Source organism: Hippopotamus amphibius, chromosome 15 (assembly GCF_030028045.1).
Source record: "Hippopotamus amphibius kiboko isolate mHipAmp2 chromosome 15, mHipAmp2.hap2, whole genome shotgun sequence".
NCBI classification, from domain to species: Eukaryota; Metazoa; Chordata; class Mammalia; order Artiodactyla; family Hippopotamidae; genus Hippopotamus; species Hippopotamus amphibius.
The window spans coordinates 10,423,518-10,449,632 of NC_080200.1; the positions used below are offsets into that span (position 1 = coordinate 10,423,518).

At 37.7% G+C, this 26,115-nt stretch overlaps 2 protein-coding genes across 2 annotated transcripts; both read left to right on the forward strand.

The window, feature by feature from the left end:
• Window positions 1-5,041: 5,041 nt before the first annotated feature.
• Window positions 5,042-6,004, forward strand: LOC130836221 (olfactory receptor 18-like). Its single transcript, XM_057708292.1, has one exon. It carries the CDS (start codon window positions 5,069-5,071, stop codon window positions 6,002-6,004), a length of 936 nt encoding a protein of 311 aa, XP_057564275.1. The 5' UTR covers window positions 5,042-5,068.
• Window positions 6,005-23,042: 17,038 nt separating this feature from the next.
• Window positions 23,043-23,984, forward strand: LOC130836222 (olfactory receptor 18-like). The gene has a single exon (XM_057708293.1). The coding sequence runs from the start codon at window positions 23,148-23,150 to the stop codon at window positions 23,982-23,984; it is 837 nt and encodes a 278-aa protein (XP_057564276.1). The 5' UTR covers window positions 23,043-23,147.
• Window positions 23,985-26,115: the final 2,131 nt, after the last annotated feature.

Consider the following 26,115-nt stretch of genomic DNA (forward strand, 5'->3'; position numbering starts at 1 on the left):
AGAGGTAGAAAACAGACTTGAGGACATGGGGAGGTGGGGAAGGAGAAGCTGGAACAAAGTGAAAGAATAGTATTGACATTTATATACTACCAAGTGTAAAATAGACAGCTAGTGGGAAGCAACTGCCTAACACAGGGAGAAAACTCAGTGATTGCTGATCCTCTAGAGGTTGGGATAGGGAGGGTGGGAGGGATGCTCGCGAAGGATGCTCAAGAGGGAGGCTCAAGAGGGAGGGGTTATGGGAATATATTTGTAAATACAGCTGATTTGCTTTGTTGTACAGAGGAAACTGGCACAACAGTGTAAAGCTATTATATTCCAATAAAGATTGAAAAAAATGAATATAGAATTTTTAAATTTGAAAACATTGTAAGAGAAAGTACACACCTGAGTACTAATCCTTGATTTTCTACCTTCATGAAATGCGTGTCCATAATATTCACAATTGGTAAAATGGGAGTAAATAGACTTGCAACAAATGATTGGTTGAATTGAAATGATTAAAAATAATATGGAAATATTTTAATTTTAAAATATTCCCAGATGACTAAAATGGTATAAGCTAAACTTATATTACTTAAAGTGTGCAGTTTGAAAAGTTCTACACATAATAAAGGGATAAAAAATTGAGGACAGAAATTTCTCAATTACACATCAAATACTGAATATAAGATTTCTGTTTCCTTTACAGCTATTCATCATGTGAGGAAAACTGAGACAAGCACTAGGCAAATCAGTAATTTACTGTATAAACACCAATATCTATCTTTTATATATACCATGTCTTCTACATTCATCTTTAGCAGTGACTTTAATATCTCATTTCCTCTACACACTATGCTATGGTTTCAGTCTAATATTACTTTTACCACTGCCCACATATTTTAAAGAACCTCAATAGTCACATCCTCTTTCTCTAATCAACTCTGTTCAATTGCCATTTGAACAACATCATCATGAAAGGGGGAACTGGGAAAAGAACAAAGTATATATCACTTTTATGGTACAAATATACCTAGCTTTGGTTTTCATATCCCATGTCTTATAAATTTATCTTTGTCATTTATCCTAGAATCTTGTCTCTTCAACTCACTGTGAAATAACCTCAGTTTAGTATTACATTTTTACTGTGGATGAATTATTTTTAGATGCCCTAACACCCATTCTCTCCCTCTCATATCCACCGTACTAACCTGTCATGTGTTCTCCCCTAAAAATACCCTCTGTCACTTACCCCCACACAGGCAAATAACATTCTTTCCTCCATATCCAATTTGATTTGGTATGCATTCAAGTTTTCATCATATCACTTAATGGCAAACCAACCTCTGCATTCCTCAGGAGAGAGCCATCTGTCAGGAAGATTGCATGTATAGAATCTAGAAGTTTACATCACTCCAATATCCATATGCATCCCATTCTATCCCCTAGAGAAAACAGATAAACCAAAACCATGTTTTATTCTTCAAGAGCTAAGAACACACACAAAAAATGTAGAAAAACATATTCTGCATGGAAGTGATTCCCCTCTAGTTATCAGAAATAGAAAACCTGGGAACATTTGTTGCTTTTGTCCGTGGAATGGCTGCAGATTGTCCTGATGTTGATGGAAGGGCTATCCTAGTGCATCAGAAGCCACGGGGGTCTACATGACACTGCATGACCTGAAGCTGTAGAGTGGAGTCTGCAGAAGTACCCAATGGAGAGGAAGTTCTACCCATCTCTAGCTTGTCACCAGGGAGTTTTTATTGAGATCATGGTGGTGAGATGAGTTTGGGATTATGCATGAAAGCAGATGGACAGCACCTGAGTCTTGCGGTGCTTGGAGCAAAACTCCTTATAGAGGATGAGGCTTGTGTGATGGGCAGTATCTGAGATGTTCCCAATGATCCCAACTCCTGGTTTTCTTGCCCTTTTATATTTGCCTCCCATTGAGTGTGAAGTGGACATAGTGATTTGCTTTCAAAATTAGAATGTGAAAGGAATATCAGAAAGTCGCTTCTGAGAATAGAGTCAAAAATTCTGGCTTTCTTCTTGCTGCCTCTCTTGCTCTTGGGTTGCTCAGTTGATAGAACCCATCTGTTATGTTGTGACCATCAAGAGTCCCATGTGTCAATGAACTTCAGGAATCTTCTGGACAGTGTCCTGTTTACATGTGAATCCTACCAACAGCCCTGTGAGTGACCTTGGAAGTGGTCCTCTGCCAATCAAGCCTTGAGGTGATTGCAGCCCTGACTGCCACTTGACTGCAGCCTTCTGAGGGACCCTCGGATTTATTTAATAAGGTATGTTACCAAATAAATAGGTAAAAAAAAACAATAGTTTTCTTTTTTTTTATTATTTTTTTGGGGGTACACCAGGTTCAATCATCTGTTTTTATACACATATCCCCGTATTCCCTCCCTTCCTTGACTCGAGGGGGGGGGGAGTCAACAATAGTTTTCTAATACACCAATGTGTTCAATTAGAGCAAAAACAGAGCTGAAGACTCACTCAAATAAGAAAAAAAATGTAAATCTCCATCTATAAAATGCCAACCAAAGCAAAGGCTAAGGAAATGAAAAGAAGTTATCTTAAGAGACAAATAATAATGGAGAAAATGGGAAGATTATCACATCCTCGGTATAGAAAACCTAATGCTGCATAGATTTCATGAATAAAACAATGGACTTACAGATATTAAAATTTCACATTGAGTGGTTAAATTGAGGGGAAAAAAGTCTGAATTTTATGTTAAGATCTTCAAAGTTGGAAGTAAGAAGCGAGGAGTAGAGGTGGACTTCCTCCCAAGGAGAGGAGGGAGCCAGACCCATCTGAGGACATTCACTTTTCTCTTTTTTTCTTTTCCATTAATGTTAACAAGTCTCCAGAGATTAGGACAACATGGACAAATTGGCTAATTATGAGCTTTGGGCATTGAGCCCTAGGTCATACCATTGTAAATGATTGGACGGTGCCACCTGCCCATTAGTTTGCCAGCTCTAAGCATGTGGTTCTATACCTGCGTCTCCTCCATTTGGGAGCACCTGCGTTAGAAATTCCCAGCCTAAGTCTGTCTTCCTGCCAACCCTGAGGATGGACTGTGAGATTTCATCACACACCAGGCAGGAGAGGGACAGTGAATCTGTGCTCCTTGGTCATGCTTCAGCAGAGATTCGGCCCAGCCCAGTAAGTGCTGAGTAAGATGGGGATTGAAAGAGAGACTGTAGGGACCACTATTTCCTCCTGAAAAGGAACAAACCTGATAGTTGGGATCAAAAGAGAGGAGAGCACCAATATACAAAATTTCAGATCAGAGCCATATGAAGTTTATGTTCTCAGTTCTGGTTGGGGTGTGAGAATTCTCATTCAGAGTTCTGCTCCCACCCTCACTGGTTCTGGCTCTGGCTGGCATCCCCCTAACTGTAGCAGTAAATGAGTCTCTAAACTTCCCCCTTAGCACTTCAAGTGATCCTGAAAGCAGTACTGAGGATTGTGAGGAAGAGGATGACATTAATCATAACATCATGTACTGTTGTTGAGGGCTTCCTAAGAGCCAGGCTCTGAGGTATGTGGTTTTCATTTGTTGTTTGATTTCATCTGCATGATCTCTCCCAAATAATAAGTACAGACACGTCTTTATTACTTCAGTAAGAGGAAAGGAGCACAGCACTTTCTGTAACTTGTACCAGATCATGAGTTAGAAAGGGTTGGAGCCAGATTTGAAGCCAGTCAATCTGGGCAGAGTGACTCCAGACACAGGGCATCTGGGCAGCCCTCCCCCTGCAAACCCAAAGAGTCATGTCACCTACTGGACAGTGCTGGCAGAGACCCCCTGCTCAACATACCCTTCCCTTTGCAGCTTTCTGGAGGACACAGTGGAGGGCAGTAGGTAGAACTTGCTACATCAACTATAGGAAGGCTGGGTGGCTGAGATCACAGGCAAAGTCACAGAGAGAAGTGACACACGACACCTCAGGGCAGATCTCGCTGTTCACCCTGCTCCTGGATTTTACCTTAACTGTTCACTTCCTCCTCCATACTTATAATCAGCTGACTCAGTCACAAAAGGAGATACAAAGTCTTGTTGTTCATTTGTACTCAGTAAAATAAAAACATTTAAAAATATACCTCAGATGTATCTCTGTAGCTTTGCTTAAAATTTAAAAGTCTGGAGACCATGAAATTAGTGTGTGAGACTCAGAGACTGACAACTTAATTTTATTTTCTTTGTGCTCCACTTACTCTTAGTGTGTTATGGGGCAATTTCACAGTATCTCTGGGATGTAAGATTGTCAAATGTGTTGATTCCCTGTTGATACAGCTCCACTGAATTAGGACTAAACAAATAATGGATGTCCTCTATGCAATAACTACGTGATAGATGCATAAAAAGCAGAACAAACTTTAGATATTTTGTTAGTAATAATGATAAAGCTAATTCTGGTGTTACTAGATTTAAATTTCTGGTGACCCGATACGATGGTTTTCCTACATCCTGGACAGGACATCTTGTTTTTTGTTGATACCTGTACCTTTTCCATAGATGAAGAGAAATGACCGAGGCTCATTTATTTCTGGTTCCCCAGAGCCTATACCTTGATGGTGCAGAGGAGGCACCAAGAATAAAAGAAAGAAACAAAAACCCAGTTAAGTATTGAATGAACTCTATCCATTTTTCAAAGAAACAGAGTGTAGGCAATATGATTCCACACAGAGAATCATTCCTGCCAGTGTTTTCATCCATTTTAGAATGTCCCATAGGACCAGAGACAAAATAAAAGAGTGCTTGTTTGTGTCTAGGCCATGGAATTTCTATGGGACCTATTATTTTCCATTTAACAACATCTGCAGGATTCAATCATTGAAAGACCATTATAGAAGTTTTCATAAATATGGAGGAAAAAAGAGTCAGAAAAGAAGGAGACGGTACATCTTATTGCTGAAGGTACTGGCGTGTATGACCCCAAGTGTGAATACTTTTCTGGTAAGTCACTTTAATACAAAATATGAACACAGTGCTGGGTGACTATTTACTTATTTTCTTTCTTCCAAACCTCTTTTCTTTTTCAAAAGGTGTCTAAGCTACATGGACCCACGAAATCTAACAAGCATCTCAGAATTCTACCTCATGGGACTCTCAGATGATCCAGAACTACAGCCCTTTCTCTTCGGGCTGTTTCTGTCCATGTACCTGGTCACCATGTTGGGGAACCTGCTCATCATCCTGGCTGTTATATCTGACCCCCACCTCCATACCCCCATGTACTTCTTCCTCTCCAACCTCTCCTTGGCTGACATCGGTTTCATCTCCACGACGGTCCCCAAGATGATTGTGGACATCCAATCTCACAGTAGAATCATCTTCTATGTGGGCTGCCTGACACAAATGTTTATTTTTATCATTTTTGGATGTATGGATAGTATGCTACTGACGGTGATGGCCTATGACAGGTTTGTGGCCATCTGTCACCCACTGTACTACCAGGTCATCATGAACCCACGCCTCTGTTGCTTCTTACTTTTGGTGTCTTTTTTTGTTAGCCTTTTGGACTCCCAGGTGCACAATTTGATTGTGTTACAAGTTGCCTGCTTTAAGGATGTGGAAATTTCTAATTTCTTCTGTGACCCTTCTCAGTTCCTCAACCTTGCCTGTTTTGACACTTTCACCAGTAACATGGTCATGTATTTTATAATTGCCATCTCTGGTTTTCTTCCTTTGTCAGGGATCTTTTTCTCTTACTATAAAATTCTTTCCTCTATTCTCAGAGTCCCTTCATCAGGTGGGAAATATAAAGCCTTCTCTACCTGTGGTTCTCACCTGTCAGTTGTTTGCTTATTTTATGGAACATGCCTTGGTGTGTACCTCAGCTCAGCCATCTCACAGTCTCCCAGGAAGGGTGCAGTGGCCTCGGTGATGTACACTGTGGTCACCCCCATGCTGAACCCCTTCATCTACAGCCTGAGGAACAGGGACATCAAAAGGGCCATGTGGAGATTCCTCAGCAAAACAATCTCATTTTAGTACCTGTGCCACCCATTTGGAGTGTAGGCTGGAAAATGTAGCCAAACTAAATATGTAGATCTGCAAATTCTACCTCTCTCATCACATCATTTTTGTAGCTCTATGGTCTTCTCTTCTCCCCTTGCTTAGAACCTGAATATTGATCCTTCTGGTGTTTCTTTAATGGGAATGGTGGGTTTTCTGGGATCCTTTGTAAATCACAATGACTGAATTTCATTATAAACAAGACTATAGTGTTACCTATTGTCACCACGATGTGTATTACATCGCTGAAATTTATTTGTCTTGTAATGCTAACCAATATCTCCCCATTTCTATCACCCCCTCAGCTACAGGCAACCATCATTCTACTCTTTGTTTCTATAAGTTCAATATTTTTAACATTCCACATATAAGGGACATCTGAATTATTTCAATTAGCATAATATTCTCAAGTTTCATCCATATTGTAGCAAATGGCAGGATGTCCTTCCTTCTCATGGCTGAATAATATTCCATTCTATGTGCTATTAGGAGTCATATTTGTTTATCCATTCATTCATCAATGGACACTAGGTTGTTTCCATCTTTTGTTGTTGTGGATGATGCTGCAATGAAAATGGCAATAATGTTATCACCTTGAGATAGTTATATCATCTCCTTTGGACATATACCCAGAAGTGGGTTTGCTGTATCATAAGGTAGTTGTATTTAAAAATTTTGAGGAACTTCTATACTGTGTTCCATGGTGACAGTACATTGCCATCAACAGTGACTCTGGATTGCCTTTTTTACACATTCTTTTTTTATATATATATATATATACATATCTAAATAGACATGTATTTTATTTATTTATTTATTTATTTATTTATTTATTTATTTTGGCACACGGGTTTAGTTGCTCCGCGGCATGTGGGATCTTCCTGGAGCTGGGATCGAACCCGTGACCTCTGCATTGGCATGCAGATTCTTAACCACTGCGCCACCTAGGAAGCCCTTTTACACATTCTTGACAGCATTATCTCTTGTCTTTTTGATAATAGCCTGTCTAACAGGTATGAGATGAGGACTTCTCCTTCTGATGTCAGACTTCAGGGCTGGGGTGGAGAAGGTAGATATATCCGCCTTCTATTCTGTATCCCCTCCTAGGGGCATGGGTCTCTTCTTGGTAGATTCTCCTCCCTTCCTATACAACTCCAAGGAGAAATTTTTCATCTTGGTTGTAGAAGAGTCTTTTGACACTTTCCAGTGTATTATCAGTGGAATACATGTAGGTGCATTTTTGATGTATTCTTTGGGGGATAGAGTTCAGGGTCTTTCTACTCTACCATCCTGATTTCCTCCTGACGGTGAATTTAATTGTGAGTGAATAACCCAGAGTTCATGCTACTTGATATTACAAACTGTGATCTTGAGGACAATACAAAACATCTTTCTCTTTAATTTCCTCCACTTTAGAATAGTGATAACAAATTTCTTAACTGAGAGGGTGATTGAGACAAGTTAACCAAATGTACTTATTAGAATAATGTTAGATCATAGTAATGGATTAATAATGTATATTATCATACTCACCACATCAATATGACAGTGTGGTTGTTTGAAATAATGGGCTTCTCAGACAGAAAATTTGATTTTCTCCATTAGCTCTTTTAAATTTTTAGCCTTGTGGAAAAGTATTTTTTTTAACTCTCATGCATTCTAATTCTTTATTCTTACTTGTATTCTTATTCTTTACTTTTAATGTAGAGCTTAAAGTACTCTGGGATTAAACAGATAATATATGCATATGGTAAATAAGCAATAAATGTTGATATCCTTTCTTGTTACATATTCTGAGGTTGATAGATCTCGAATAAATTAACTGAACAGCATTAGCACTTTATCCTGGATGACTGACTGACCTTTACTTCTTATATCTACATAATGTGACCTTGACCATGTCAAGGACAGGGACTAAATATAATTCATGTGTATATCCAAAAGGTAGCAAAATGAAGGCAGAGATTAGACACATCTCTACTTTGTATGCCATTGAATACATTGTACCCTATACTATAAGAAAAAGTGGACAAAATTTATCATTTTTACTTTCCGTATTTCTCTACTTCCCCTAGAATCCTTGCCTACTTTAGACATCGCTAAGAGCTCCTGAGAGAGAAAAGAATGTCTCATTTGCATGTGTTTATTACTGGGACCCTAAATGGGATCTATTTTTCTCTAATAGTCACTGCAAGATTAAGATTCATAAAATAAAGAATGGGGTTTTAAAAGTTATAAAAATAATAAAGGGATAAAAAAAATTGAGCATAGAAAATTCCCAATTACACATCATAAACTTAATGTGAGTCGCTTTCTGTTTCTTTCAAAGATATTCATGTGAGGAGGAATTGGGAAAAACACAAAGAAAATCACTAACTGTACTGCATAAACATCAATATCTATGTTTTCCATGTACCACATTCTGCAGACTCATCTTTGTCAGTGCCCCTAATATCCAAAATTTTCTACCCACAATGCTTTGAGTTTAACATTATTTTTGCTAAGGTCCAAATATATTAATGACCACAACATTCACCTCCAATGTCTCCAATCCACCTTTACTCACTTGCTATCTGGTCAAGGATACTCGTCTTGGGGCAGGGGGGAGGGGGCACGGTGGAATGGGCCTGGGAATTCAGAAAAAGAGCAAAACATGTGTCACATAGTAGGGCACAGACATAACTAGCTTTGGTTTTCATATCCCAGTTCCTATACAGCCATCATTGTCATTGACTCTAGTATAGTATTCCTTTTACTCTCTATGAATTAACTGCAGTTACTAATATATTTTTGCTATGAACTAAATATTTTAAATACATTATCACATAATCTCTCCCTCTCATATTCGCCTGTACATATCAGCCATGTGCTCTCCCCTAAAAATATCCTTTGTCACTTATCCACACAAGGTAAATAGCATCCTTCTCTCCATATCCAATTTGATTTTGGTATGAACTTCTTTTCTTTTTTATTTTAAATTTAGGTGAGAATTTATTTAAAAACAAAGATAGGTCCACACAACATCATATAGAGTTTTTAACTGGACACATTGCACCAAGTAAATGTGATCAAATTTTCACCCTTTGAGAATCAAGGTAAAAAAAAAATAACAATGTAAAATAAATATCTAATTACTTAGAATTCTTTCTGTAGTATGCTTTTGAAATTTTACTCTTTATGAAATATTTTAAACATCCAGAATACGTAACAATAACCTAAAACACACCACATTCTAATGGTTCCCTTTCTATGATGTTACAATCCCAGCCCCTCCATTCTCAGCTTAAATTAAAGTTTTCTTCATATCCCTTAATGACAAATCAATCTCTGCCTTCCTCAGCAGAGAGGTATCTGAGTCAGGAAGGCTTCATGGACAGGATTTAGAAGGTTACAACATTCCAATTTCCACCTACATACTGCTTTATACAGTAGAAAAAAACAGGTGAGCCCAACCAGTGTTTATTTATTAAAGTCTTCAAGAGCTGAGACCACAAAGAAATCTAAAGAAAATATATTCTGGAGTGAGTTGATTCCTCACTAATTAGAAGAAATTAGAATACGCAGAACATTTGTCCATGGAACGGGTGCAGATTGGCCTGATGTTGATGGAGGGGCTCTCCTAGTGCATCAGAAATCAGGGGTCTACTTGAGGCTGCATGACTTGAAGAAGAAGAGTAGGGTCTGCAGAAGTACTCAGTGGAGATCAATTTCTACCCAAATGCTGGTTTGTGTCCAAGGAATTTTTGTTGATATCATGGTGGTGGGATGAATTTGAGAATATGTTGGAAGCAGATGGATAGGACTTGAGTCTTGAAGTGCTTGGAGCACAAAGTCCTTATAGAGGATGAGGCCTGTGTGGTGGGCAGTATCTAAGATTCTCTCACTGATCCCAACTCCAGGTTTTCATTGCTTTGTGTATTTCTCTGCCACTGAGTGTGAGATGTACGTAGAGACCCACTTCCAACAATGAGAATGTGGAAGAAATGTTGGAAAGCCACTTCTGGCAATAAAGTAAAAAAAGAAAAATCTGGCTTTCTTCTCGCTGCCTCTCTCTTGCATTCTGGATGGCTTACATAGATAAACCCAACAGCCCCAGGAATTTATCCTATGATAAATCCTCAAGAAAAAGAATATGAAAAAGAATATATTATAGCTGTAACTGAATCACTTTGCTGTACAGAAGATGTTAACACAACGTTGTAAGTCAACTCGACTTAAAAATGTTAAGAAGTATACCATGAGGAGCCTGCGATTGGAAGATTGCAAAATATGCACAGGTAGAAATATGGTTGTCAAGAGTATGCCTCAGTCATGAGTACAAAACTGGAAAATAAGAGATCGTGTCATATCTTTAATTGCTGAGTGTCTCCAATGATGAATGAGGATCATTACATCACCCACATTATCAAAATAAATTTATCTTGTTTTACATCACTGTAGTATTCCAAAGAACCATGCTTTCACAAAAGGGAGCTTTTCCTTTTAGTAGTAACAGCCTGGTTAGGACTTCTTTTTATTAACATGCTTCCCTGTCTTCTGTCAGGACAACTCACGCTTTGAGCTCCTTTTGTTTTCTACACGATGTGTAGCCATCAGTCCTAGAATTGTCACTCATCATTTTCTCCTAGTTATCTTGGCTTTCTGAAAACTGTTCATAACTAGTTTAATTTGCTTTGCATTTTACCATAAAGAGTAAAAATATATTACCTGTGTTGATGAGTAACAGACACTAATAAAAGGAATGCACTTGAGAGAGGATGAATTTTTATTAGTTAGTGGGAAGAGGTATTGCCCATTAAAATTACTAATATTACTGAAATATTAGATAGAACATTATTTATTACTAAAATGTTATACTGTATATCCATTTATGCAAACATAAATGACAGCCAAAGAACCTTGGAAAGGGCAAGAGGAATGTTGCTTTTGTATGTGTGTGTTTGTGGTTTAATTTCCAGTTTATCGCCTGCTAAATTTACCTTCTTTTTTCTTATTACATCATCTTAAAATTCTCAAAGATAAATGAATATAGGAATTTTAAAATCTGAAAATATCATAGTAGAGCATACACACCTGAGTACCAATCCTAGACTTTCTGAAACATTCATGAAATGCCTTTCCATAACGTCAACTGGTAACATGAGAGTAAATACACTTGCAACACAAGATTGGGGGCATTTAAATAATTAAAAACAATGTGAAAATAATTTAATTTTAAAATGTTCCCAGATGACTAGAGAATGGGATATGCTAGGCTTACATTTCAACTTATCATACAAGGCATCTTCTTCTCACCAAACCATTTCATGTCTTCTTTTCTGGCTGTTATTCCGTTCCATTATTTCTTCTGGAAGAGTGATGAACAGAACAATAGATATTCTTCTGGAGGTAGATGCACCTGTTTGCAAACAAAAACAGAGCATTGCTTTTTGCTTTCTTTCTCTTTTCCAGTGAATTGAGACATAATTGACATATAACATTGTGTACATTATGGTGGGCAATGTGATTTTTTGATATGTGCACATATTGCAAAATGTTTACCAAGATAAAATTAGTTACCACATGCTTTACCTCACATAATTAGTATTTTGTAGTTTTTGTTGTTAGGGTGAGAACACTAACTCTACCCTCACAGTAGTTTTCAAATACACAACAACGTAACATTGTCACTATGATCTAAGTTACGTAGATGGAACTTACTCATCTGGTAACTCTACACAACATCTCCCCTTTTCCATCACTTCTCATCCCCAGGCAATCACCATTCTGCTCTCTGTTTCTCTCAGTTCAATAGTTTTAGATTCCACATGTAAGCAGTGTCATATGGTACCTGTCTTTCTCTGTCTGACTTATTGCACTTGGCATAATGCCCTCGAGATTCATCCATACTGTAGAAAATGGCAGGGTTTTCTTCTTTCTCACAGCTTAATATTATTCCTTCATATGTACTGTTAGTATATCACATTTCTTTATCCCTTCATCCATTGATGGACTCTAGGTGTTTTTTAAAATATTTTTTACTACTGTGAATGATGCTATAATGAACATGTCAATTGTTTTATCTCTTTGAGATAGTTATATAATTTCCTTTGGCTATATACCCAGAATGGGGTTTGCTGTGTCATGTGGCAGTCCTATTTAAAATTTTTGAGACACCTCCATACTGTTGTCCATAGTGGCTATTCCCATCAACAGTGCATGAGGATTCTATTTTTTACACATCCTTGGCAGCATTAGTTATCTCTTGTCTTTTTGATAATAGCCCGTCTAGCAGGTGTTACATGAGGAATTGTCTCCTTGGGGTAGATCGCAGGTGTGACCAATATGTGCTAGGAACCCCTCCCTCCCTACTGAGGATACTCCAGGGCATGATATACCCTCCTCTTCTGTGTCCTCTCCTAGGAACAAGAGTCCTGACCTGATCTCTTCTCCCTTCCTACCTAATTCCATGTGGAGCTTTCTTTACAGTCTTGGATGTAGGAGTCTTTCAACAGTTTCCTGTTTGTTTTCAGTAGGAATTACTCTACATATAGATGTATTTTTGATGTGTTCACTGGGGGAGGTGAGCTCAGTGTAATGAAGGTAATTTTAAGCATCTTGGAAATCATAAGTTACTTGATATTACAAACTGTGATCTTAAGTATAACACAAAACACCTTTCTCTTTAACTGCCTTATCTGTAGAGTAGTGATAACAAACTTCTTAACAGAGAGGGTGATTGAGATGAGGTAACCAAAGTACTTATTAGAACAGTGTTTTGACATAGTAATGGATTAATAATTGTACACTATCGTATTCAACACGTTAATAGGCCTGTATAGTGTTAAAACATATGAGCTTTTCAGGCAGTAAATTGGAGTTTCCCCCATCAGCTCTTCTAAATTTTTAGCCTTGTGGAACATTTTTTTTAACTCTTATGCATTATAATTCTTCATTTTTTTAATCACATAGAGCTTAAAACACTCTAAGATTAAACAGGCAGTATATGCCTATAGTAACAGAGGAATAAATGTAGATATCCTGTTTTCATCTACCCTGAGGTTGATAAATCCCAAATAAGTTAATTGAGTACCATTAATACATTATCCTGGGTGCCTGAGTGACCATGGCATTTTCATGTTTACATAATGAGACCTTGACCAGATCGAAGGCAGCGACTGAATATCATTTATCTACATACTGAAATGTAGCACACCAAAGGTGAGATAAGGCACAGCTCTACTTTTTGTAACTTTGAATAAATTATTCACTCTATTATAAGAAAAAGTGAAGACAAATTAACTTTCACACATCCAGTATTTTTTTCTTCCCCTGGAACCATTACCTTCTATAGATCTGTTTAAGAACTAATGAGAGAGAAAAACAATGTATGGTTTGCTTGTGTTTATTTTTAGGACCCTCTGTGGGATCTTTTTTCCTCTAACAGTAACTGCAAGATTAAGACTCATAGAAAAAAACTTTGAGGTTTGAAAAGTTCTGCAAATAATAAAAGGACAATAAAGATAGCATAGAAATTTCTCAATTAAACATGGAAAACAGAATGTGAAAAGATTGCTCTTTCCTTTGAAGATACTCATCCCGTGAGGAAAATTGAGAAAAACACAATTCATTAATTTACTACATAAACACCAATATCTATATTTTATATAAATCATGTCTTCTACACTCATCTTTGGTAGTGACCCTAATATCTGATCCCTACTACATATTATGTCTAATATTAATTTTGCTGCTATCCAAATATTGTAAAGGATGACAACATTCACCTCCGTTCTCTTCAATCCACCTTTGCCCACTTGCCATTTGTCTAGAATACTTATCATGGTAGGGGGTGAGGGGTGTATTGAGAATTGAGAATTGGGAAAAGAACAAAGCATATGTCACATTACATACCTCAAGCACAACTACCTTGGTTTTCATATCCATGTCCTGTAAATTCATCCTCGTATTGACCCTTCCATCTTATGGTTTCCTCTCACCATGAAATAACTGCAGTTTAGTAATACATTTTTGTTATGGATGAATTAATTTAATACTTCAAAACCTAGTTTCTCCCTCTCATATCCACCTCTATCTACTCTGTGCTTTCCCCTAAAACTACTTTCTATCACTTTATTCACCCATGTGTACTAACATTCTTTCCTCCACATCCAATCTGATTTGTTTCACATTAAAGTTTTCTTCAAATCACTTAATTACAACCAATCTCTGCATCCCTCAACAGAGAGCCCTCAGTCAGGAAGGCTGAACGGATAGGCTTTAGAAGAATTCCTCACTTCACTATTCTCATGTATCCCACTTTATGGACTTGGAAAAAAACCAATAAGCCAAGATCACAATTTATTAAAGAATTCAAAATCTGAGAACACAGAGAAAGCTGAAGAAAATATATTCTGGAGTGAGTTTTTTCCTCTCTAGTTAGAAGAAATAAGAAATCTTGGGAACATTTGTTACATTTGCCCATGGAATGACTGCAGATTGTCCTGATGCTGATGGAGGGGCTCTCCTAGTGCATCAGAAATCAGGGGTCTACTTGAGACTGCATGACTTGAAGAATTAGAATGGGGTCTGCAGAAGTACCCAGCGGAGAGCAAGTTCTACCCAAATGCTAGCTTGTGTCCAGGGAATTTTTGTTGAGATCATGGTAGTGTGATGAATTTGGGGGTATGCTGAAAAGCAGATGAGCAGGACCTGAGTCTCGAATTGCTTGGAGAACAAAGTTATTATAGAGGATGAGGCCTGTGTGGTGGGCAGTATCTGAGATGCTCTCACTGATTCCAACTCCTGGTTCTCATTGCTTTGTTTATTTCCCTCCCACTGAGTGTGAGATATACGTAGAGATGCACTTCCAACAGTGAAAATGTGAAAGAATCATTGGGAAGTCACTTGTGGGAAAAGAGTAAAGAAAATCTGGCTTCCTTCTTGCTACCTCTCTCTTGCATTCTGGGTGACTCACATTGATGAAACCCAACTGCACCACCAGGAGGCCATGTGTCAGGAACTGAGGAATTCTCTGGACAATATTCTGTGAACAGATGAATCCTACCAACAGCCTCGCAAGTGTGCTTGCATGTGGACATCTGCTGATCCAGTACTGAGATGCTGACACCTTGATTGCCTCCTTCTGGGAGGTCCACTGAAATATTTGATTAAATAAGCAGTTATTAAATACTAAGTAAAAATCAACAGTTTTCTAATATCCTAGTGTAATTCATTCAGAGAAAAAAAACCTAGAAATGAAGATTCATTCAAATTATTAAAAAAAAAAAAAAACCAGCAATCTCCACCATATCTAATGCCAGCTGAGTAAGGGTAAGGAAATGAAAATAAGTAATCGTAGCACTATTTACAATAACCAGGACACGGAAGCAACCTAAATGCCTATCAACAGATGAATGGATAAAGAAGATGTGGCACATATATACAATGGAACATTACTCAGCCATAAAAAGGAATGAAATTGAGATATTTGTTTGATGTGGATGGACCTAGAGTCTGTCATACAGAGCAAAGTAAGCCAGAAAGAGAAAAACAAATACAGTGTGCTAATGCATATATATGGAATCTAAAAAAATGGTACTTATGAACTCAGTGACAGGGCAAGAATAAAGATGTAGATGTTGTAGAGAATGGACTTAAGGACATGGGGTGGGGAATGAAGGGGAAGCTGGGACAAAGTGAGAGAGTAGCACTGACATATATACACTACCAAATGTAAAATACATAGCTAGTGGTAAGCTGCTGAATAAAACAGGGAGATCAACTCGATGATGGGTGATGACTTAGGGCGATGGGATAGGGAGGATGGGAAGGAGTCATGGGAGGGAGGGGATATGGGGATATATACACGTAAATACAGCTGATTCACTTTGTTGTACAGCAAAAAAATAGTTATTTTTTATTAGTAACATTCTGCAAGGATCAGAGTTTTATAATTATTCTTGATCTGTATTTCATAGTTAGAGTAATCTTGCTGGTTAAAGTGTATAAAGCAATTATAATCCAATAAAGAGCTTAGAAAATTTTCTAAGACTTTTGTCCAAAAAAGGTAATTCTTAGAGACAAATATTAACTGTGAAAATGGAAAGTGTATCACATCCTTGGCATAGATTTCATGATTGCTACAATGAATATGGAGATATCAAAACTACACATTGAGTGGTTAAAGTGAGAAAAAAAAGTCTGAATTTTTTAAGATCCTGCAAGTTGAAAGTAACAAGCAAGAGTACAAGTTAATTTCCTCCTGAGGAGAGAAGGGACCCAGACCCTTCCCAAAACAGTCACTTTGCTCCCTTTCCTGTTCTATTAATATTAGCAAGTCTCCAGAGATTAGGACAACATGGACCAACTGGCTAATTATAAACTCTGGGCATTGAGCCCTAAGGTCAAACCATTGTAAACAATTGGCCAGTGCCTCCAGCTATTTATTTGCCAGTTCTCATAGTGTGACTCAACATGTCTCCATCCTTTATAGGAACCTGCATCAGAAGGTACCAGCCTGAGTCTGCCTTCCTGCCAGTCCTGAGAAGGGACCCTGAGACTTCATCACACACCAGGCAGGACAGCAGCAGTGAAGCACAGCATCTGTGCTCTTTGGTCATTGTCCAGCAGAGATGCAGCCCAGCCCAGTAAGTGCTCAGTGGAAAGAGTGATTTAAGGAGGGATTTGGGGGAGAATTATTTCCTCTTTAAGAGGATCAAACATAACAGTTGGCAAAGAAAGATGAGAGGGTACCAATATCCATGGTTTTGGAATAAAGTCCTTTGAAGCTTAAGTTCTTGATTCTGGTTGGGGTGTGAGAACTCTCATTCAGAGTTCTGCTTCCATCCTCACTGGTTCTGGCTCAGGTGGGCATTCCTCTCACTGTAGCAGCAAACTGGTCTCTGTAAACTTCCCCATAAACATTTTAAATAATTATGAAAATGGTGATGAAGATGAGGACGAGGATGAGGAGGATGACATAAACCATAACATCATGTAAGTTATTGAAGGCTTCCTAAGTGTTGGGCTCTGAGGTATGTGTTTTATGTTTCTGCTTTGATTACATCTTCATAATCTCTCCCAAATTGTAAGTGCACACATTACTATTATTTTAATAAGAAGAAAGAAGCACAGCATTTTATGTAACAAATGTACCCGTTCATAAGTTAGAAAGTGTTAAAGCCAAGTTTGAAGTCAGTCATTCTGGGCAGACTGACTCCAGACACAAGGCATCTGGGTAATCCTCCCCTTGCCACCCAAACAGTCATGTCACCTTCCCTGTCAGTCCTGGTAGAGACTCCCTGCTCACTGTGCTCTTCCCTTTGGAGTTTTCTGGAACATGTAGTGGAGGGCAGTAGGTAGCACTTGCTGCATCAACTATAGGAAGAATGTCTGAGATCATAGGTGAGGCCATAGAAATAAATGGAACCTGATATTTCAAGGTAGATCTGTCTGTTGACGCTGTTCCTGGATTTCACTTCATCTGTGCACTTTCTCCTCTCTACTTATTATCAGCTGACTCAATCACTAAAGGAGATACAAAATCAGTCTTGGGGTCCATTTCCACTCAGGAATATGAAAACACTTTAAAACAATATACCTCAGATGTATCAGTTGTTATATCTCTCTACCTCTCCTGAAAACTCTCAGAAAGTCTGAAAACAGTGAAATGTAGGTCATGGGACTCAGAGAAAAGAAAACATAATTTTTAATCCCATATGCGACACTAATTCTTAGTGTGTTATGAAGCAATTTCTTAAAATCTGTGAGACAGGATTAATGACTGAGTTGACTCCTCAATGATATAAATCCACTGAATTGAACTAAACAAATAATGGTCTCCCTCTATGCAGTGCATAAAGAAACTATGTGATGGATGGATGCATAAAGAAAGGGTAAAATAATTATTTTATATTTTGTAACTAATAATGATAAGGCTCTCATGTTTTCAGATTTAAATATCTATTGATGTGATATTATGGTTTCCCTACATTCCTGACAGGGCATTTTATTTTTGTTTATACAAGTACATTCTTCATAGATGAAGAGAAATGACAAAGGCTCATTTATTTCTGATTCCCCAGAGCCTATATCTTGTTGGCATAAATGAGGCACTAAGGAAAAAAGAAAACAAACAAACAAATAAAAAACAGTTAGGTATTGAATAAACCCTTTATTTTTTCATTGGAACAGGTATGGGTAATATGGCTCCCACACTGTGGACCATTCATTCCAGTGTTTTCATCCTTTTCAGAATATCCCATAGGACCAGAAATAAGATAAAATACTGCTTCTTTCTATGCCATGGACTTTCTATGGGACCTATTATTTTCCATTTAATAGCATCTGCAGGATTCAATCATCGTAAATCCACTGCAGAAATTTTCATAAGTATAGGGGACGGGGAAAGAGTCAGAAAAGAAGGGGATGGTACATCTTAATGCATGGGTTAAGACACATTTTAGGATTTCATGTCATCCATGTTCCAGCTCTGAGACAGGAAAGGCTTTGATCTCTCTGCCATATAATCCACGAAAGGTCATTAAATTTGGGGGATTGTATTTTATTAATAAATATGCTGTCCCAATAATGATTGAAATTCTTTATAAAATGACCAAATATTCATTAAGTTCTACATTTCCCTTAGGTGCCACATATGTTCTAGAGGTGGGTGTTAGACTCTTTATTTCCAGGAAGAATCAGAAGCACAGAGAGGCTGAGAGATTAGCACACACTTCACTTATAGGGGGCGAAAGACCCAAGACTCAATCATTGATCTGCTTATTCCTGAACCAGTTCTCAGTCCCCTCCACTGTAGCTAATAAGGGTTTCTGTTCAAACCCACTTGGGCCCCAAAGGTGAAAGGAAGTTAGAAGAATTGTTTCCTCTTTTGGTTCAGTGAGTGTATCTGTGAATTACGGGGCTGAGACAGCAGTTTACAGAGGCCGTAATGGCCGTAACATGGAGGATTATAGGGTTTTCAACAAATAGTCATGCACTTTGCAGTCCAGTTTTAAAATCTAAGGTTGAAAAGATTTCCTATGCAAGATGAACATATTATGTACAGCTATTATAATATTATCACAAGACAGATTTCAAGGATCTTTTCAAAAGATACCTTAATAAAAGTGGATGCAGTTGACAGAAAATGATTTTTGCATTGACACAAATATAGACAATTAATATTAGTAAAACTGATTATGCACCAATTGTTAGAACCTGAACAACTAATTGCCACTTACATATTATATACAAACTCCCATTTGTTTGATACAGAGAGAAGATGTGTCATATATATACAATGGAATATTACTCAGCCATAAAAAGGAATGAAATGGAGCTATATGTAATGAGGTGGATAGGCCTAGAGTCTGTCATACAGAGTGAAGTAAGCCAGAAAGAGAAAAACAAATATTGTATGCTAACTCATATATACGGAATCTAAAAAAATAATAATAATACTGATGAACTCAGTGACAGGGCAAGAATGAGGATGCAGATGCAGAGAGTGGACTGGATGACAGGAGGTTGAGGGGGTGGGGGGTGAAGGGGAAGCTGGGACGAAGTGAGAGAGTAGCATAGACACATTTACACTACCAACTGTAAAATAGATAGTGGGAAGGTGTTGTATAACAAAGGGAGATCAACTCAATGATGCCTTAGAGGGCCGGGATGGGGAGGGTGGGGGGGAGTCGCAGGAGGGAAGGAATATGTGTATAAATACAGCTGATTAACTTTGGTGTACCTCAAAAACTGGTACAAGAGTGTAAAGCAATTATATTCCAATAAAGAGCTTAAAAAAAAAGAATTTTCTTAAGATTGCTGTAAGCAGAAACTAATATAAATAAAAATATATGTAATGTAAATCAAATATTTAATATATAAAGAAAATATATTGAATTATATTATTACATTTAAAATATATGTAAAAGTTATATTTTAAATTTGCTAAATTTATTTTAATGTATATAAATATAAATTTATGAACTGAAGGAAATATGGTCTTTCCTTATGTTATAATGTGCATCAGGAAAATGTTTGAAGTAGTACCATATAATTCAAAAAGAGCCTTAACTAAAATGTTGTGGCAAACAAGTGCATCTCAGAGGCAATATGAATAGTATTCTGTTTAGAGAAGATTTTAAGAACGTTGGTTATGGATACATAAATGGATATTGACATTACGGAAACCTTGACAAGGAAGTAAACCCATCAGTTTCATGACATTGGTTCCTTTGGGGGACATGTATGCAGAGGAATAGGATTGAGCTGAGATACCAAGGAAAGTTAAATTTTATCATTAATGTTTTAACTCTCTGTAAAATATGAGATCTGAAGCAAAGATATCTATTTTTTAAATAGGTGGGAGGTATTAACGATAATATTAATAGGTAATATTAATGGAGTTTTACTAGGTGTTAGGCAACATTCTAAGCAGTGTTTAACAAGCCCAGCTTCACAGAAGGGAGACCAAGAAACTCATGTAGATCCTGAAACTGGTTCTAGACTGAGGCTGGGGTAACTGAGTATTTTTAAAAAAGCACACATAAATTATCAATCAACTGGAAATTAAAACCACTTGTTTAAGCAATATAAGTGATTTTTAAAAAGATTTTTTAAAACTTTCTTTCAATAATCCTATTAGGAAGTTTCAATTATTATCACAATTTTACAGATAAGGAAACTGCCCAGATATGTTTGCATTATACTAGTTAGAATTTTTTCTCAATTAAATCATAATCAGACACGCTAAAATAAAGAAGCTGAATTACCTTCAGGCAGCAGAAGAAGAGAATTGCAATCCCTTTAGCAGGAAGGATTGACATGAAAATATGTTAACTAGACCTAGGGGACTGGGTCCTGACAGGGCTGTGGGACCTTCCCTGGTGCTAAACTCCTCAACTGTAAATAAGAGGGTTTATGATCAGAAGAACAAGACCACCAGATACATGAAAAGGCACTCAACATCAGTTAATATCAGAAACGCAAGATCAAACCTAAATCAAATATCACCTCAAATCTGTTAGGATGGCTATTATATTAAAAAAAAAAAAAGATAACAAAAGTTAGTGAGGATATGGAGGTAAGAAAACACTTGTGCCTGGTTGGTGGGAATGAATATTGGTATATCCATTACAGAAAACAGAAAGGAGGTTCCTTAAGAATTATAAAATGCTACTAATTGAAATAGAACTACCATAGGATCCAGCAACCCCACTTCAGGGTATATGCCAAAGAAATGAAATCAGAGCCTCCAAGAGATATAAGCATCTCCTTGTCATTGCAAAATTATTTGAAATACTGAAAATATGGAAACATCTGAACTGTCTGTTGACAGATAAATAGATAAAGAAAATGCGGTGTGTATGTATAGACAATGGAATATTATTCAGCCATAAAAAGAAGGAAATCCTGCCATTTGTGAGAACATCAATGGACCTGGAGAATATCATGCCTATTGAAATACACACACTAGACATAGAGAGTCAAATACTGTATGATCTCACTTATGCATGGAAGCTAAGAAAATCAAACTCTTAGAACCATAGATTAGAACTGTAGTCGTGACGAGGAGGTGATGGAGAAAGTGGGGAGATGTTGGTCAAAGGGTACAAACTTTCAATTATAAAATAAATGAGTTCTGGGGATCTCACATACAGCCTAGTGACTATAACTAATAATTCTGTATTGTGTTCTTGAAATCTGCTAAGAAAGACCTGCTCAACTCTTACTACACACACACAGACACAAATAGAAACTGTATGAGGTGACAAATATGTTAATTAACTTCATTGTGGTAATCATCTCCAATGTCTATTGTATTAAATAATCATGTTGTACATCTTTACCAAATCTTCAGGTTGCAGAACCCAAATGCATGCAACTTTGTCAATCTCTTCAATAAATTGGAAAAAAAAAAGGAAAAAGCAAAAAACACTGAAATAGTATTATCCTGCCAGTGCAGAATAGATTTCAAAAAAAGTAAAGTGGGCTCACATATCAGACATTTAACTGAGATAGTATTGAAACAAATTACCCTGTGTAAAAAAAATTTCAAGAGGATTACTTAAATTTCTTTATAACAATAATCATTGACGATACTCTGTACACTAATGCCACATTCGGAGTCACCAGTGCTCTATAATAGATCATGTGCCCTTACATAAATCATAGCGATCAAAATTTGAAGTCCACCAAAGTCAAAGAAATGAAGTATATACTAAATGACTTTTAAAAGACAACCCTGATAATTGAGTAATCATTTATTTCATGAAAGAGGAAAGACAGAGGCTCCAATGATAAAACACTGAATATCCCATAAAATATTTTATTATGAACATTCATTTTTAATTTAGTATCTAGATGACACACTCCCTCATTTCACAGAGATTTGTAAATATTCTAAATAAAAGAAATACCTAGAATTCTATTTGACTAAAATAAGATTTATATATCTATGGCTTAATTTCTTTAAGTTCGAATTATAATTTTCTCTTAAAGGGGGTGGGGAGGTTCTCATTGGGTATTATTTCTTAAGAAGCAGGCTGACACAGGAAGATCAACTCGATGATTGGTGATGACCTAGAGGGATGGGGTAGGGAGGGTGGGAGGGAGGCACGAGAAGGAGGAGATATGGGGATATATGTATAAATACAGCTGATTCACTTTGTTGTACAGCACAAACTAGCACAACAGGGTAAAACAATTATATTCCAATAAAGATCTGAAAAAAAAAAGTAGGCTGTATATAATTAATATCATGGGTGTATTACCTCTAATATTGTTGTTCACTTTCACTTTTCAGTGAAGTTTCATAAAGTAAGAGTGAACAGACAGAGGTGAATAACAGCAAAACCGATGAGGAAACAGTTCTAAACAGACAGAATTTGTCACACTGAGAACATTGCTAAAGGAACCGGGGTGTGTGATCTTATAAATGAATGGATTGAATCCAAAATATGGACACAGTGCTGCATGCCCATTTACTTGTTTCCTTTTTTTCCAGCCGTCTTTTCTTTTTCCAAAGGTATCCAAGCTACACAGAACTGGAAATCTAACAAGTGTCTCAGAATTCTTCCTCCTGGGCCTCTCAGATGATCCAGAACTGCAGCCTGTGCTCTTCACCCTGTTCCTGTCCATGTACCTGGTCACCATGTTGGGGAACCTGCTCATCATCCTGGCTGTCACCGCTGACCCCCACCTCCACACCCCCATGTACTTCTTCCTCTCCAACCTGTCCTTGGCTGACATGGGGTTCGTCTCCACCACTGTCCCCAAGATGATTGTGAACATCCAAACTCACAACAGAGTCATCTCCTATGACAGCTGCCTGACTCAGATGTCTAGCTTTATCATTTTTGGAGGTATGGGTTGTATGCTTCTGACTGTGATGGCCTATGACAGGTTTGTGGCCATCTGTCACCCCCTGCACTACACAGTCATCATGAACCCATGCGTCTGTTGCATCTTCATTGTGGTGTCATTTTTTGTTAGCTTTTTGGACTCCCAGGCACAGAATTTGATTGTGTTACAACTTACCTGCTTCAAGGATGTGGAAATTTCTAATTTCTTCTGTGACCCTTCTCAACTCCTCAAGCTTGCCTGTTCTGACGCTTTTACCAATAATATAGTCATGTATCTTGTTGGTGCCATCTTTGGTTTTCTCCCTATCTCAGGAATCTTTTTCTCTTACTATAAAATTCTTTCCTCCATTTTCAAAGTCCCCTCATCAGGTGGGAAGTATAAAGCCTTCTCCACCTGTGGTTATCACTTGTCAGTTGTTTGCATATTTTATGGAACAGCCCTTGCTGTGTACCTCGGTTCAGCTGTCTCACAATCTCCCAGGAAGGATGCAGTGGCCTCAGTGATATACACTGTGGTCACCCCCATGCTGAACCCCTTCATCTACAGTCTGAGGAATAGGGACTTCAAAGGGGCCCTGTGGAGGTTCCTTAGCAAAATAATCTCATGTTAGGACCTGGCCACTTTGGTTTAGGTCAGAAAATATAGCAAAACTAAATATGTAGACCTGCAAATTCTACCTCTCTCATCACATCATTTTTGTAGCTCTTATGCCCTTCACACCTCTCCTTGCTTAACACCCAAGTATTGCTTATTTTGTTTTTTTTTAATTGAAAGAAGGGAGAGTTCTAGGATCCTTTGTACATCTTAATCACTACATGATTGAATATTATTATATCTATGGAGATGCTATGGTTTATCATTGGTGGCCCAAGGATCCTGGGACGATGATCAACTCTTTCTATATATTTAAAGTTTACATCTTTTCCACAGCTCTTGTGCATTTTCCACATAATTTTCTAATTTTTCAAGTCTGTATATGCACGGTATGTGTGAAGATACACATCACCGTTTCTCAATCTTAGCTTTTATTGAAATCATCTGGAAACTTAAAACTACTGGCAACTGAGACTTCCCTGGTGGCACAGTGGTTAAGAATCTGCCTGCTATGGCAGGGTACATAGGTTCAAACCCCGGTCCAGGAAGATTCCACATGGCGCAGAGCAACTAAGCCCATACACCACAGCTACTGAGCCTGCGCTTTAAAGCTCACGAGCCACAACTACTGAGCCCTCGTGCCATAACTGCTGAAGCCTGTGCACCTAGAGCCTGTGCTCTGCAACAAGAGAAGCACCACACTGAGAAGCCCGAGCACCTCAATGAAGAGTAGCTCCCACTTGCCGCAGCTAGAGAAAGCCCGCACCCAGCAACGAAGACCCAATGCAGCAAATAAATAAATACATATACCCACAACTGAGTCTCACCACAGGAGACTCTGATAATAGACTTAGGTGTGTCCTAAGCATGAGGATTTTTAAAAGCACTCAGGTGGATCTAGTGTGGAACCAAGTTTGAGAAATTCTGATCTCACTCATATCTTTAATTCCAAGGTGGCTGGTACAACTTGGGTCCTAACTGCTCGTGGATGAAGAAACTAAAAAGGTCAGAACTCAAGGGGGAAGATACAAAGTGCCTAGTGTAGCAACAGACAATTCTTTCTCATTATTCGTGATAGTGATTCCTTACGTATGGTCCCTCTCTACACCATACAGCTGGGTGTATGTGCTGGTTATGAAGCGATTGTCTCTGCTCCAAACTCACACTTCTGTATTGGCTTTGGGGTGGGGCTCTTGAAATCACCGCTCTATTTTCCATCTTGTGCTCTTCTTACATTCATTCTTAGTGGTCAGTAAGATTCTCTTTGCCCTAAAAGCTCAACTGTTCCCTCATACCTCTCGTGTACTTGGAATCGTCACTTCTTCCTTCATTTATGATCATTATGTTACTGCTTTGTTCTTTTTGGACTTTCAGTCCTTCAATAACTGTTTAATCAGCTGTCTACAAAAAATTCTCTTCATATACACACTACCATACATAAAGTAGATAACTAATAAGGACCCACTCAATACTCTGTAATGACCTACATGGGAGAAGAATCTAAATAAGTGTTGATATATGTTTATGTATAACTAATTCACTCTACTGTACACCTGAAACTAACACAACATTGTAAATCAACCATACTCCAAGAAAAATTTTAAAATTTATCTTCATTAAAATGACTAATAAGTTTCTATTTTCTTGACTGAACACTGACTAATAATGTAGAGTGGCATATAAAAGTATGTCATAAACAAATGAACATAACTATGAAAGAAACAGACTCACAGATATAGAGAACAGACTTGTGCGTGCCAAGGGAGGGGGAGGGAAGGAAAGGGACTTTGGGATTAAGAGATGCACACTATTATATATAGGATGGGTAAACAACAAATCCTACTCTATAGCACGGGGAATAATAGTCAATATCCTACTATAAACCATCATAGAAATGAATATGAAAAAGAATATACATAGGTATAACTGAATCACTAGGCTGTACAGAAGTTAACACAACATTGTAACTCTACTTCAATAAAATTTTTTAAAAGTGTACCATGAGGTGTTATATGTAGTGAGGTGGATGGACCTAGAGACTGTCATACAGAGTGAAGTCAGAAAGAGAAAAAACAAACACCATATGCTAACGCATATATATGGAATCTTTAAAAATGGTAGTGATGAATCTAGTGGCAGGGCAGGAA